This window comes from Momordica charantia, assembly GCF_013281855.1.
Source record: "Momordica charantia cultivar OHB3-1 chromosome 10 unlocalized genomic scaffold, Mcharantia_2.0 BLBB01000010.1, whole genome shotgun sequence".
Classification (NCBI taxonomy): Eukaryota; Viridiplantae; Streptophyta; class Magnoliopsida; order Cucurbitales; family Cucurbitaceae; genus Momordica; species Momordica charantia.
The window spans coordinates 8,661,950-8,678,161 of NW_028275158.1; the positions used below are offsets into that span (position 1 = coordinate 8,661,950).

The 16,212-nt window shown below is 35.7% G+C and overlaps 1 protein-coding gene across 1 annotated transcript; it reads right to left on the bottom strand.

The window, feature by feature from the left end:
• Window positions 1–9,646: 9,646 nt before the first annotated feature.
• Window positions 9,647–13,544, bottom strand: LOC111012779 ((+)-gamma-cadinene synthase). The gene is made up of 7 exons (XM_022287040.2): window positions 13,363–13,544; window positions 12,975–13,254; window positions 12,523–12,895; window positions 11,481–11,699; window positions 11,071–11,209; window positions 10,745–10,993; window positions 9,647–10,060 (listed from the first exon to the last, which is right to left on the bottom strand). Exons 1-7 carry the CDS (start codon window positions 13,489–13,491, stop codon window positions 9,767–9,769), a joined length of 1,683 nt encoding a protein of 560 aa, XP_022142732.1. The 5' UTR covers window positions 13,492–13,544; the 3' UTR covers window positions 9,647–9,766.
• Window positions 13,545–16,212: the final 2,668 nt, after the last annotated feature.

The window sequence follows — 16,212 nt, forward strand, 5'->3', positions numbered from 1 at the left end:
AAATCCGAGTTGTATTTAGAGACTAATATAGTGTTCGCGTACCTCAAATGGAGACAAATGAGTTGTATTTATAGGCGAATTCCACGACAATGTCCCAGACAGTGCCTCAACGACTCTTTAAGGAAAGTGTAAATCACAGCGTCCTATTGTGGAGTCTGTCAGGGTGGTAAGCTGAACCAAGTGTACCTCAGGTTGGTTCGACCCACAAAAAGGGGAACAAGACGCAAGTTGAAGAGGGTTGGTTTGGCTATAATGGGCGTCGGCTCGGTAATTAGATCCCAATACCGAGGTGACGAAACTTGCCCTTACCATCACAAGACCACGTATGTCCTTCTCCTCCAATCAAGATATGCCACTGTGAAGCTGAAAATCACCTCCAACATTGCCCCCCCTATGTTGAGGTGCTAGGTCGGTTCAGATTAGTGTCATGGTTAAGTGGCAAACTGACTTGAGATTTCATCAAATAAAATGAGTGGAACGGGAACGGTCGAGTTGACATAAGCTGACGTCATGCTTAGTTGGTTTTGGCAGGATCCCATATGGACCGTCAGATTTGAATGCAACGAACGGCTGAGATGACATTTGGCGAGTACTATAAATAATGGAATTCATTTTGTACTTTTCTTACTTTGGAAATCCAAAATTCTTCAAGATTTCTTATGCTCCTTTGCTTTCATGGTATCCTCAGCTCAGAACTCATTTAGTGCAGTTCATTATCTCTATTTTTCAATTATTCTAAGTATAAGTAGGTCGTCTTCTTAGTAAGGAAGAATGATTTTGCAGCGCTGCACAGGTTAGGTATTATACGATGATGTGGGGCCTTCTAGGGTAGGGTTGGACCCCTCCCCCTTGGCCAAGGTGAATCTGTTCATGAATCATTGCTCGCCGTAGAAACTTCCCCCTCCATATGTACAGAGGATGAGTTGGTAGAACTTCGAGAGTTGTACATAATTCCCGAGATATTAGGATGAGGCTCCCTTAGGTCGGTGAGCTCTTAGACAACCCTCCCACAAAGTAGGTCGGATTATACCCACAAATGTTTATGCGTGGGGTCCGACTTCCTCTACACCCATTTATACAACATTTCCTTTCAGCCATAAATCTAGCCCCGGATCAGCTTGTGCATAACGGTTTGGCTAGTCTACTGGGTTTATACTATACTTGGTAAGGCTTCGGCCCAGGTTAGGCCGACCTATTGCTAGATGTAGGTCAGTTTTTAGCAACCCACCTCATAAAATCGTAAAAGGAATTTCCAGGTTGGTACTACATGTCGGCTTGGAACACCTTTGATAATATCATCCATGCTTCCTCGACCAACAAATTATTGAGAGACAAGTGGTTCCTCGTATGAGGGGACTAGCTGGCCACCAAAGATGGGGAATCGTATTGCTAAGTCCCAACCGAATTTGGGGAAGTAGGTAAGTTTTGAGAGGTCGGTCAGTCCTGTGGCTTTGCTCGTCACAACTTAACTAGCCACATTTATTTGTATTACAACTCTTCCGAGACCACTTCCTTGGGTCAGCCTTACTCTTTAGAGGTCAAAGATCGAGTGGGGAAGCTAGACAAGCTTTGGTATGAGGACATTCTAGATGATATCAACCTCCATTAGTGTGAGATAGCTTAGTTTGAACTGGAATGCGCAGCGAGACTCAACATTACTAGCTTCTCAGAAAGTGCCTGGCGGCCTGATCCACACCTAGCGAGACTTCTCAGAAATGTGGGAGGTCGGACGTGACCCCTCGTGGGTCTGAAGGGTCGTCTCGCCCATTCCGAGCTAACCCCTTGCAAACATTACTGGCTTTCCCTTCATCCCGACGGAAGAGTCAGTTATCGACTGACCCAATGAGAAAACGCTCGGACGAGGCCTCGTTCCGGTCTGCTCCTAAACCAATCAGCATCCGCTTCGATGAGACACTCAACCTCCATCCCTACTGAAGAATGACTTTTCGTACTCCTTTCAAGCTTCGCCAAGAGAGTCCGCATGCGAGGCCGCCCTTAAAGCCTATAAAACTGGCCCAGCTCTAATGCTTCAAGAAAATGAGGGAGCCTTTCTGGAGAAGCTTGGGACTACATCCATAACATAATCGATTAGATGTTACCGCTCCACTTTACAACCAGCTATGTCGGGGTGATTGTCAGCCAAGAATTGACGGTTCGAAAGGTCAGCTTCACTGGTGAGCACGAGGCCACCAGACAAATTGAGGAACTAAAGGCTGAACTAGCGAAGGCTCGAACAGAGATCGATGAGTTGACCAAATCAACCTCATCTATAGAAAAATTCCTTAGTCAGACTGATCAAAAGGTAAAAATGAAGGATTTTGATGCTCTCAAGTTAGCCATAAAGAAGTTCCCTGAGTTCGATGATCTAGTGTTGGACCTAGCTAATGAAGGCTTCAACATCACCATTGCTGAGGTGAAGAATCTTGCTCCCGACTTAGACCTCGCCCCGGTGTACCAGGCGTACGAGCCCGCAATAGAGGAGGATGAGGACGAGGCTCGATCAAAAAGTTTGATGGTGTCCTTGCTGATCAGCAGGAGGCCGATGGCGACACTTGATTCTCTTACCTTCTTTTCTCCCTTTTTCTTTATGGCTTAAGTTTTGTTAGGTCGGAGCACATGTGCTTTGACTCACTATTTTGTATCATCTCCTGAGCCTAGATACTTGGGCGATTCTATTTCGTTTACTTTTTTTTTCAAAGAAATGTATTGTTACCTTCTGGTTACATTTTGTTTTTTACTTTGACCCTTAAGTGTGCAGTTCGACCAATCTGACCTTACGTGTTAAGTTTATGTTTAACTTTTTAACGCTCAAGTTATGAGGAGGGATTTATCTTAGCCGAGCTACACATTAACTGCGTGCCCCGCTCTGATATCGCTCCCTCGGTCCCATTTGAGTATTGCTCAGCTACATGAGGTAGACTGGAATATCAAGAGTGTGGCTGTTCATTGATGATATTTACAATCTAAATACATTTAGACTGCTTGTCATTGATAATATACACGTAAATGGTTAGCATTCCATGGGTGAGGCAGTTTGTAGCCATTCAGGCGGTAAAGATGTAGGTACTGGGTCGAACTACTTCATGGACCTTATATGGTCCCTCCTAGTTTGGCTTGAACGCTCCTACGCGCTGTAACTCCTTTTTAAGAACGACGTGGCCTGTCTTAAACGCTCGTGGCAAAGCCCCATTTGCAGACGCATCAATCACTAGGCGTGTGGCATCATCCAGACCTTTGTAATATGTCTCTATCTGTATGCATCTTGGAATCCCATGGTGAGGACATCTCTGCAATAATCGCTTGAAACGCTCTTAGGATTCATTGACAGATTCCCCAGCAAATTGCTGAAAATTGTTGATCTCACTACGATACTTAGCATTTTTGCTGGGTGGGAAGTACTTCATCAAGAACTTCTTGGCCAAGTCATCCCAACTTGTAATAGACTCTGAAGGAAGAAACTCCAACCATGTTCTGGCTTCATCTCTAAGTGAATACGGAAATAGCTTAAGCCACAACACAAATTAATTCTAAAAATAATTCAAATTAATTACAAAACCGGTAATTTTTCCCGTGAATACCCTCATCCTTGAATGAATTGCAAACTCCTATAAATAATTTAAAATGCTGATGGGTCCTCCGTAGTATGTCCATGAAATTGACTCAATGTTTGGAGCATCTGAAACATCACTGGTTTCAGCTCAAACATAGAAGCTTCAATTTCTGGCTCCGTGATAACTGGGTTGAAGTTGTAGAATGCCGGAGCTGTATACGCCCTGATTTCCCTGTCGATGTCGTCTGCTAAGGGTACAACATTGAGAGGGGGCACTGCTACAACAGGGTGAGCAGCGATAGGAACCCCATCTACTATTTCCTCTATTCTCACATTTGGTCTTATAGGCGCATTAGGCTGAACTAGCTGATTTATTCTGTCCATGTTGGCTACCGCTTGTTGTCACCTCTGCTCTCGTATATTTCTGTGGAAGGTGCGCTCTATTTCGTGATCAATAATATATTCTAATCCTTCGTAATCGCTCATGCACCTCGCAAAAACACACAGCAAAATACAAATATGAAAACAAGAAAAATCACTTCAGCATCATATCTATAAATCTCAACGTTAAAATAAAATCGCAAAAATCCCCAGCAACGGTGCCAAAAACTTGTTGCGTCCACACAACTGAGTCGACAACGCGTGCAAGTATACACGATTCATCGGTTGTAGTACGTAATGAGGTCGTATCCACAGGGAATTTTGGTTGATATTTTAACAATATAAGCAGATACCAACAAATAAAAATGTGCAGAGTTTGGGTATGTATATTATCTAGGAAAATTAAAATAAAGTAATAACATGACGACAAAACCTTGCAAGAGACAAAAGTTTCGAAGTTATCAATACAAGAAAGTAGCAGCACATAAAGTGATAACGAGAGATTAACAGATATGGAAAAGGCGGGGGAGATTCAGCATGCTTTAACAAGTTATTGATTTCCCTTGTTCATAAGGGTAAAAAGAAGCTAAATGTATGCTGTTTTCTAATGTTTTAAACTCGGAAACCGTATTTTAAGCTTATTATAGTATCCAAAACCTTTCATTTTAAGTTATCTTGGGTTATACATGCACATATGACGTTTTTACATTATTTAGAGTTGAATTCTAACGAAAATTACACTTTTGTGCAGAAGATTTCGAGCTAGGCGCCTGATGCCTTCCCCAATCCCGAGATTGCCCTTAATGTGAAACACACGTTTTGGTGTGATTTGAAGCCTTCCAAAGCTCTGCCACGTGTCTTCCATACATTAAAGGTTGCCAATTCAACAACTACCTAAACAAAAGGTGTTTGAAATGGATGGCTCTCCACAAAGCTCTCAACCTCCTAACCACCTTGAAGTCCCTATAAATTCAGCATTTCATTCTCTTCATTCATCATCCCGGAGTGATCATTTCAGCTTTAGACATTTACTTCTCAGCTTGTTTTTGTTTTCCCTTTAAGTTTTTGAGTTGTTATTGTTTAAACCTTACTTATTTCAAGTTTTCCCTTTATTTTCCAGCTTATTATTCTTCAATTGTAAGTTTTAGTCTCGTTTAATTAAAATTCCAGCAAGTTATTTGTTACTCTTATCTCTCTCATTCTCATTACGAAGTTGTAATCACACAACCTAGTGGAATTGACTGAGTATTGCTCCCCAATCTTGAAAGAGAAGGGGTTAGGGTCATTCGGGTTACAACTCCATAATTTCCAGCTTGTTTTAATTATACTCATCCTTTAATTATGTCGTCTACTTCCATGAACATTAAATTTTGTTTTCCCTTTATCATCATGAGCTAAATTTATTTTTCCCAAGCCCAGTTATGGATAGTTAGTTAAAGTTTTTTAAAATCCAACGAGGCAAAAGGCGTTTTTCTCCTATTTTATCACTTAAAGTTGTTTCCATAAGTTGGAATTTGATTTGTCCAATTAATGTTTTAACCAAACATCAATACTGAAAGGGTTTATACGTTTTCACAACTTTACTGATTTAACTTTAGAGAGGAATACTTTAGACATAAAGATTTCGCTCGGGTAGCCTAGACATAGGACCTCGACCTAAGGTTACGGTTGGTTCTTACTAAATTAAGTTCTTTTTTCTAATAGACATATTAGGAATGGACTTAAACCTTCAAAATAACTTAGACAAAAGAAGATGGCGAAGTAAAACCGAAGAAAATTTATGAGAGCCGTCTGGCGCCTAGTTGGAAAAAGTTGTGTATTATTAGCTAATTTGAAGTAACTGGGCTGAGTTTATTGCATTGAGTTTTTAAATATCAAAACCAACATTATCCTTATTATTTGTCACCCCAAATTCAATTACAAAGTCTCCGATCATTAACATTTCCTATAAAAAGACTTCATTTGTCCCTGAGGATCGATACTCGGAATACTCGTTCCGTTTTTACTACTTGTGATGGGTGTACACTTGCGCTCTCATTTATTTTGAATTCAAAACATGACGACAGAACCTTGCAAGAGACAAAAGTTTCGAAGTTATCAATACAAGAAAGTAGCAGCACATAAAGTGATAACGGGGGATTAACAGATATGGAAAAGGCGGGGGAGATTCAGCATGCTTTAACAAGTTATCAACCTATCCTCTAGTGTAGCTAACATTTATTAGTGTCCAGCTTGACTCGGTTCCCTTCCGAGACACCCCAAACATGAGTAAGTACAACTCTCGTTGCTAAATACCAAAGCAAAAAACCTAAGCTATAGGCATGATTAGGGGACCCCATTCTTAGGTATCCCTATAGCTATAGAAAAGCGCTAAACACAAACAAAACAAATCAGCAACCACAAGCCCTTTTGGGTCAATATAGAAGCTAGCATACATGAGACAGCGACCAACAGTAACTCGAAGATTGAAGAAATGAATTCAGATTTGCTTAAAAATAAATATAGCAACTAGAGGTTCGGTCTCAAGTCAGTTACAGCATGTGAAGCTCCCCCAAAATGAGATTTAGCTCATAATGGGTGAAGAAAACAAAATGGAAGAAGAAGAAATACAACCTATAGTAGAAAAATGGCTAAATGACAGAGACGAAGAAGCAGTCAGCTCGTTTCAGCAGGTGAACTTCCCCTCTCTGGCGTCAACTCTCCTCCCGAAAATGGGTATATTTCATTCCTTGGTCTTTTCAGTTCTCAATTTTGGTCTCCCTTGGGATTTGCGTGTCTGTCAGCTAGGGCAACATTCCCTTTAAATATCGGGTCCTGTTTTCAGTTCTCAATTTTGGTCTCCCTTGGGAGATTGACCTTCAACAATTCCATTTACCACAAAGTTTGCCATAATGCTCTAACAATTAAGTTTTTCAAACTTTTCAAAAAAAATATTTTCAAAGATAATTTCAAAAATTTCTCAAATAATTTTCAAAATCTTTTATGAGATAAAATTTTCAAAGAAGAGCAATCTTGCTACAAAATCACTTGTTAGAGAGAAACTCAGACAAAATAGTTTTTGAAATATATTTTTGATTCGAAAAAGAGCAACCCGCTCTGATATCATTCTGTTGGATCGGTATGGCAACACTAGAGGGGGGTGAATAGTGTTGAAGATCAATTTACTAAAATTTTTCGAATTTAAGCATAAATCAAATAACCAAGTAAACTTTTTAAACAAAAACAATTTATGAAATATTTAAAGCAACTCAAAATATCATGAAACAAATATTCAAAATAAGCACAATATATATTTGCAATAAAAGAAAATATACTTAAAAGATAAATTGCAATAAATAAAAAGTAAGGGATAGAGAAAACATCACGCAAGAGATTTATAGTGGTTCGGCAAACCCTCGGCCTACTCCACTCCCCAAGCACCTCTCGAGATTTTTCACTAAGCACGATCCTTTTACGGGTTCAAGATCGGAAACCAGGTCCTTTTGCGGGATCAAGACCAAACCTTACAAACAGCTCTTTTTACGGGATCTAGAACTAAACCCAACCTTTTTCTTGGGACAAAGATTGAAACCCACACTTCGTTCCTTTTACCGGGCTCAAGAACGAAACCCAAATAAGTGTGGAAATAAGGATTTTTCACACACTAAAACTCTCCCAAAGAGTAGATAAGAAGATGGAATCCCACAACACCTAAAGGATCTCAAATAGCCAAGTAAACCGCTCAATACACCCCAAAAACTCAAGAAAAATATTCAAAAAGTCTCTCAAAAGGTTCAGCTGAATATTATGGATTTTTGAGAATTTTTTGGGTATTTTTTAGAAATTTTTTTCGGGCTTAAATAGGGGTAGAAACCAAAAACTAGCCGTTGGCTACCACGTGTCACAACTTGATTAGTTGAGGAAAATAATATTAAAATAATCTGTAGTTGACCAGTCAAACTTGGATGAATAGTAAATGCCACGTGTCGCTCATTCATTGCTCCAAATTCATTGCTCCAATTTTAAGATAATTTGAATTTTATTAATAAATTAATAAATTCAAATTTATCTGTTGGACGCCACGTCATCCGCCACGTCATCAAATCCGACCGTTGGAGTGCACGTCATCAGAAAGTGACCGTTGAGAATCCACGTCAGCTGCCACGTCAGCATCTTGCCACGTGTCATCTTCTGGTTGGTCCGCGTGTCCAAGTCATCATCCACGTAGGATTTTCCTTTCCAATTTTGTTTTGGTCATAACTTCTTCGTTTGAACTCCGATTTGAGCGATTCAAATTGCGTTGGATTCGTCTTTTCAAGCTCTACACTTTGAACACTTTGAAACACAAAAATCATCAGTAGATTAAGTTTGTTATCATCAAAACATATGGTATGATTGAAGCTCGAGAAAGCCAACAAATTCTTTTTGCTAATTAAGAAATCAATATTCCTATCTAGTTTAAATAACAAATAAAGGCTCTAATAACAAGATATTTGAGCATGGCTAAAGATTTGTTACCAATTTCAATTGTGCAGTGGGTCCTTATTGTTAGTTGTTTTGGTTGTGGGGCAGCCTACTAAATGATAAAAGTCTCCCCATCTAGATGTGAATTGTTTGCCTCTTAACCTACGACTATTCATGTGGTTCCGTCTCAAAATCAATTGATTTTTAACGTGGGATATTTAACATGTCTCCTCAAGATGGTGGCTCTTTTTGGCTTACGAATCTTGGTCAAGTCTCATTTTTTACTGGATGCTTGCTTAAGCTTGTTGGGCTCTAATATCATAACAATGTTCATAGGGGTTTATCTCAAAACTAATTGGCAATGAGTGAAGTAGTCCACTTATATTATAAACTCTTGTTAGACCCGTTATCTTATCCTTAACAAGCCCTCTCAAGATAGCACATCTTTTGGGTTCACCAATATTGGCTGGACACAGATCAATATTCATAGGATTCCATCTAAAAAAATTGGCAATGAAAATTAGTAGAGCTCACTTATATTATAAACCTTTCTTATGTGACTTATCTTTTTAATGCAAGATCTTTAATATGTCTCTCAAAATGGTGTCTTTTTTGGATTTACCAATCTTTCCCGAATCTCATTTTGGATCGGCCCTCGAGAGATAGCTTGGGACGTGGCTTAAGATTTCAAGGAATATCCTTAAGGACTTGGGTTCAAGCCACATGGGATGCAACTTCTACCAAGCAATAATCCGTTACGTATGTACGGGTGTGGGGACAATCGCATACCCTCAAGGTATAGGGGCATAAAGGCCAAAGGGCCGCCATCAATATTCATAGGGTTCCATCTCAAAATGAATTGACAGTTAGAAGAGTACTCTATTATTTATTATAAACAATTGTTGGGTCTCCCTTATCTTCTCAACATGGGATCATTAACATGTCCCCTAAAGATGGTTCCTCTTTTGGGTTAAAAAATCTTGGTCGGATCCCATTTTTTGGGCTAGATGTTCGTTTGAACTTTTTAGGCTCTGATCCCATATAATTTTCATGAAATTCAATCTCAAAACGAATTAACTTTCAATGTGGGATCCTTCTCCTTCAGTTTGAATAAAAGTCATGATCCAAATTGACTTATTTATTTTTTATTGTTTTTTTGAGAAAAAAATCGACTTATTCTTTGGTTGGTCCTCCTCAATAATAATCTAATAATCATGTGTTTTAAATGCAAGTATTGGGTTTGTGTTGGATAGCGGGGGTCATACTGTCCTAAAATTCTTATTTCTGTACCGCTGCAAAAAACATTTATTTTTGTAAATTTTTCATGTTACAACGGACCCTAGTGGGCCTTAAATATTGGGTTTCAAGAACCCACTTGTCTCCTAGTTACATTCACAAGGATACTGGGTCAACAAGTAGAGACTCGATAAGAAATTTTGTTCTACCCTTAGAATTTGTATATCCATCCTCGTCTACATAAAGTAGCGCCATAACTCGAGAAAGATTTAATACACGCATTAGAAAAATCATTGGAACAGTCGTTGGATGAAGGCAAGCTTCATTTATGTCCTTCCATGCTTCTGCGACTTGCTTATTAAATTCAACACATGCCTCTTCTTCTGAACAGCCATATTGCTCCATATAACATTCTACAGCAGAAACAACATGTTCCCTCTGTTGCTCAAACTGAAAAAAGAAGCAAATATATATTTTAACACAAAATATCACTATTTTTTTAGTTATTTTTTAAGCCGTGACCAATTTATTGTTGGGACGTGGAGCCAAAACCACAAATGAGCCTAAAAATTGGAAGCTCAAATTGTTTTTAATTGTTATCCAACGTCTGCCGCCATTCTTATATATATGTTACTAAGTTTTCTTTTTAGGTTTTGCTGATAAGAAAAAAGAAACCAAAATATTGAGCGTGGTGGCAGTTGTGTTGAGAGAGAGAGAGAAAAAATAGAGAAAATAGTCTATACAGCGTTGTTGATAGTCCGTTCTTTTGAGGTTAGTGAGGTTTTTCATTCCATATTCATAAGTACCTATTGTTGTAGTAATTAGAAGCTTGGTGGATATTGTTATAGCATCTAGGAGAGAGTTTTGTAGAGCGTCTAGTGAGACCCATTGTAATCTTCCCAATACAGTGGAACCTCCATATTGCAGAAAACTGGACATAGCTCGTGCTTGGGGTGAACCAGTATAAATCTTTGTGTCGTTTCTGTTTCTCTCATATTTCTTTTACTGTTTTTTTTTTTTAACTTTGACTTGCTTATAACAATGAAAGGGGGAAAATCCTAGTTAGAATACGTTGGGTTGCTCGTGTTATTTGCATATTGTCGTGTGCACAAGTATTTTTTTCCCAACATTTACCTTGTAAGACATAACATCGTCCATGAGTCTAGAAATCATTGTTGAGGCTTCAATAATTTTAGGGTGTTTTGAGAGCCAATCAAATACCTCCCTTGTTGCAATATCACCCATGCCAACGAATGAAATGGTTGCGAGTACTGCATAGCCTGAACTATCCAATGCCACTTCCATATACTCATCAAAATTTGGTCTATACCTTTTGCTTAACCACTCAGCTTCTTTAAAGTAGGATTCAGCTAGTCTTTTCATCTGTTGGAATAAAAGATAAATTAAAATGCTCATACATATAAGAAGGAAAAAAAACAAAGGAGGAAAAGATACCATACTGCTTCTTTTGCAAAGTGAATCTGATATGACTTTCCATCCTTGCCTATATCTCTGCCAATTTCTTCATAGAGTTCTAAGAGAGTCTTATAATAAACTTTCATGTACTCAGGGAGTAGATTGACCATGCTTATATCCCATCTGAAAGTTTATTACTCATGAAAAATTTATCAAGTTAATTTCGAGCACATGGGCTGTACAAATAAAATTTGAAATATAAAGAGCTAATTTGATTCAAAAAAAGTTTTGATTTGGTTTTTATTGTTTGAAAATCATAATTTGTTTTCAAATTTGTGACAAAACTTTTGAGTAATATTTCTAAAAAAGTGAAAATCTAATTAAACGCAAAACTTTTTCCAAACATAAACCCAATAATAAAATCAATTTAAACAACTGGAGAAGCAACAATGACCTTTTGATGGCTAAAGTGAGGATTTCGAGTTCTTCATATGTTCCATAAGCATCATACATATCGTCTAAAATTGACGTCATAGCGGTCACTTTGGTCAATATTTTCCTTGCAATGCTGAAATGGGGTTCGAAATATACACCCAATATCCAGAAGTAGCACTCCACAATTCTATCTCTAGCAAAAGGTAAAGTTCTTGGAAGGTCCAAATCCTTCCACCACCTAGTAATTTACGGTATGTTAAAAAAAATAATCAATAGATTATCAATTATTTAAAATTTTTCATGAGAATATATTTAAGGAGGGTTATTCATTTGCATAATAAAAACTTTAAATTATAATACCATACATGGCTAAACATCCACGTGTTTAAATCTAATATGAGTTCCTTTATATTGATTTCTTAAGAAACCTCATTAGAGAGTCTAACCGAGCATAACTTAAAGTAGTTAAGACATCTATTTCTGACTAAGAGATTATGACATGTAGTCGCAGGTGATAACAATGTTACGTAGCTTGTCGGGCCCACACATTTGGAACTATTTGAAAATAAAATAAATAAACACTCTTCTTATTTTAGAAGTCAGTAAATTTTAAAATACAAATTTATTGGTTTGAAAGAAGAGAATAAAGTGAAATAATAGTTACAATAAGGAAAGAAAGTGAGGATATTAAATTTCTAAAAAAAAAAACGAAGTTGTCAAATGTGAACTTAGCCAGGCTTAACTGGTTGAGGAAGTTTTTATGAAGGAAAGAAAAGATCGTTATCAAATATGTATGATTTTCTTCCAAAAAACCAAAAATTAAAAATCAAAATATCAAAAGCATAAATGGTTATGACCTGGAGATATGTAAAACATATATTTAGCTGAGAACCAATTCCTTTAAAAATCATTTTAAGACTTATCTTTCTTTTTTTTTTGGATAAGCAATTTCATAAATCTAACATATTGTGCAAAATTCTTTGCAAATATTTTTTAATCCTGAAATATTCATACTTGACATTGTGAATGAGAGAGTATTAAAGGTAGAAATATATATGCACCTTGTGATTGCATTCAACTCGCTTTGGTGAAGTTTTTGTAATATGTTGAAATCTAATTTTGAGAAAGTAAGCAATGCATCATTATGTGAAGGATCTTGTTGATAGATTACCATGTAATCTCTTGCCTTTACTCTTGGGAGAGCCTTTCTTATAGGCCACTTTAAGGCATTCTTAATTTCAGTGGTAAATGGAGAGGTTGAATCAGCAACCAGTTTTTTGAGATGATTAGTTGTAAAATCAAGTGCTTTCTCAAGAATATCTTCTCCGTGTATCCTCAGGTGTGCTGCTTCATACAGGCTTAATATTCCTCTTGTATCACCCCTCAATGATTCTTTAAATTGTCCATCATTTTTCATAAACTTTGAGAATATATCTGCTCCAATTTTGAGAGGCCGAAAAAAAATTAGGTATGTTATAAAAAGATAATGTAATTCTTGTTTCTTTGAACTTACCACATGAAATTCTGTAACCTTGTTGTCTAAGCATTCGAAATAAAAGAGAAACGGTATTAAGATCTTCATCGCCAAAGTCATTCAAGAAGTTTTTATACGTCACATACATGTGTTCCAAGACTTGATTGATCTCCTTTTCAAAGTGGTAAAATACCCCTAATTTTTGTATCCAATCAACCAACTTAAGCTTATCAAAAGGATTTTCCACGACGACAATTAGCATCTTCCTCACTTCCTCTTTCAACTGCTCCCTTTCTTCTTTCACTTCATCCTCTACTTCCTGAGATACAAAAGTACTCAAAAAAAGAATGATAAATAAATTAAAGCAGGTCACAAGTAATCATGGTGATACATATATATTAAGATAAACAAAGAAAATTGGACTGACCAGTGCTTCATAAATTGGTGCAAGAAAATGATCCTTCCAAATACTGGGATGAAAAGAAGCAATGGGTCGATGTTTGGTATTAGAAACGTGTGGAGCCTTCATGTTAGAAGCAGAAACTTGAGGAGACATAATTGCTTCTTGAAGTGAAAATCTAACAAATTCTTTTGGTTTAAATTGGTGAAATGCCTGTATATGAGCTGTATTGCTGTTCATTACTACATATTTATAGGCGCTGTCATGTGCTTTTCTGGTCCCACACCCTGATAATTAACACATTAAATCCCTCATAAAAACTTATGGGTTAAAACTACAAACCTCGTTTTTAAACTTAAAGGACTTGTCATTGATTTTTCAAAAATATCTAACATATTTTTTAACTTTCATACGTCTATGACTTTTCAATTTTGTGTCAATAGTTAGGTTTTTTATTCGATAAAAAATCGAATTTTGTGTCTAATAAGACCTAACCTTTCAAACCTTTCAATGTTCTGTCTAATACGTTCGTATGTCATGGAGCTATTAGATGTAAAATTGAAAATTCAAGAATATATTAAACACAAAATAAAAATTCTTAAACACCTATTATAATCTTTTTAAAATTTAGAGACCTATGACATATTAGCTTATCATTAAACCAAAGTTTATGTAGGCCACTTATTTTTTTTTTTATCAAAAATGCCCAGTACGCACGACATACCACTCATCTATCTCTCTTTCCGGTCCCCATATGGCTTTCATTTATTTTTTTTCTTTTTAATACAACAACATGCACGTTGATATCCACTTGATAAGATATATAAACTATATACATAATATGAATGCCGATATATACCAATTATATACTTGATATATTAGGTATATTTAGTATAGATGATATGAATGTTGATATACCATTGAAATACCTTATTTGTTATATTACCGAAGGAGGTAATAGCACTGATATTCTTGATTTTGAGTGCTGATATACCAACGATGTACTTAATATGAATGTTAATATATCAATAATTTACACAATATATATACCTGATATACTTTATTTCATGTAGCATTCATATATTTGATTTGTTATACCATTGATATATCTTAGTATGAGTGTTGAATACCAATGATATACCTAATATGAGTGCTGATATATCAGTAGGTAATAGAATTTAATGCTGACTGGTACATGTTTTTCACTGGTACTCCAAAAGAACTATAAAATTTCACATGTTTCTCACTTGTACCTAAAAAATGATAAAGAAAAAATTTAATTATATTATTTTGTTATATATTTATATATTTTTTTTGTTAACACCAAGACTGGTACAAATAAATTAGGCCACACAAAGAAGAGCATCAATAAGCATATGATCCACAGCATTAATTTTCAGTGTTCAGAATGTGTTGTTGATGCTACCACTCTGCTGGCTTGAGAGTGGCCTCTCATTTTATGTTTCGATAATGATTTTTCTAAAAAGTATTTATGTATGACCCAAACTCATATCTCAAAAATAATAATAAACAAAAGTGTTTCTTGGCTGAAGACGCAGAAGGTGAAAAAACTGAGGATAACAATATAAGTTTCTTACCATGTGGAATGCAAACATTTATGTAATATACATATTTGTCTTGTAATTAATAGAATAATTTCTCATGTAAAATACAAATATAGACTAATTAAATCTAATATGCATGATATGATTTATATTTTTTACTAATTAAAATTAATTTATATTATAATTATTTCAGAGATTTGTTAATCTTTCACGAGGGATTTAAAAGATTAACAAATTTGTGAAATAATTAATCTTTTATTTAATGTATGAAAAGAAAAGGTATCCGTATATTTTTCTTTTTGAGAATCTAAAACTCAATCTATGAATTCGCCAACCTGAACATAGTTTAATTGAGTAAGTACTCTACATTACCACGACATTATATTTATTGTCTTCAATAACTCTATATATCTATCGTAAAAGTTATATTCAATAAAGGAAGGAAAACGTCAACATGAACTTAACTTAACAGTTAAAGCATCTTGCTCTTCCTTCAAAAGTTGGAGGTTGAGGTTCAATCTACTATTCTCACATTTATTGTACTCAACACAAATAATAAAAGAAGAAAACTCAATTTGTGGATTGGTGCAATCCATTCGGATATATTGAATCAAATGAATTCAGTGAATATATTGTTTGATAGATTTGTTTTAGAATATGGTTTTCGGATTATGTAATCAAAACGATGGAAATTATGACATTTTTATGTTTTCAATATTTTCAAATTCTAAATTTGAAACGCATAATTACATTCAGAAAAATAAAAACTTTGATAAATATATTATATTATGATATAAATTTTTTTTTGTTAAAACTAAAAGACGTAAAATATAATATATTGTAATTCTACCAAACTTATGACATATATGGTAATAAAATTAATTAATATTATTTTAGATTTAACTAAGTATTTAGTTGGTCCATACCATTATAGTTTAAAAATGTACTATTAAACACATTGAATAATTCTTTAAATTTAGATTCAATTTTTAAATTTACTATCAAGTACATATCTAAAAATAATTTTATTAAATCTCTTATTTTCAAATTACCATCGCATCCTTAAATGGGAGAAAAGGGAGAAAAAGAAAAAAGAAAAGAATATCCGACTCCAACAGATTTGGACAGCTCAACTTGATTGGACAACTGTGTATTGAAGGTACCATAACCTTATATAAGGACGAATTACAGGTAGCCTCCTAATGAAAGCTGCCCAAACCGAGGAACCAATGGTTTAAATTTATCAATTTAATGGTTGATATAGAGAGAGGCCAGATTTTTTGTCTTAGAAATACCACGTTTTTTTGTTGTT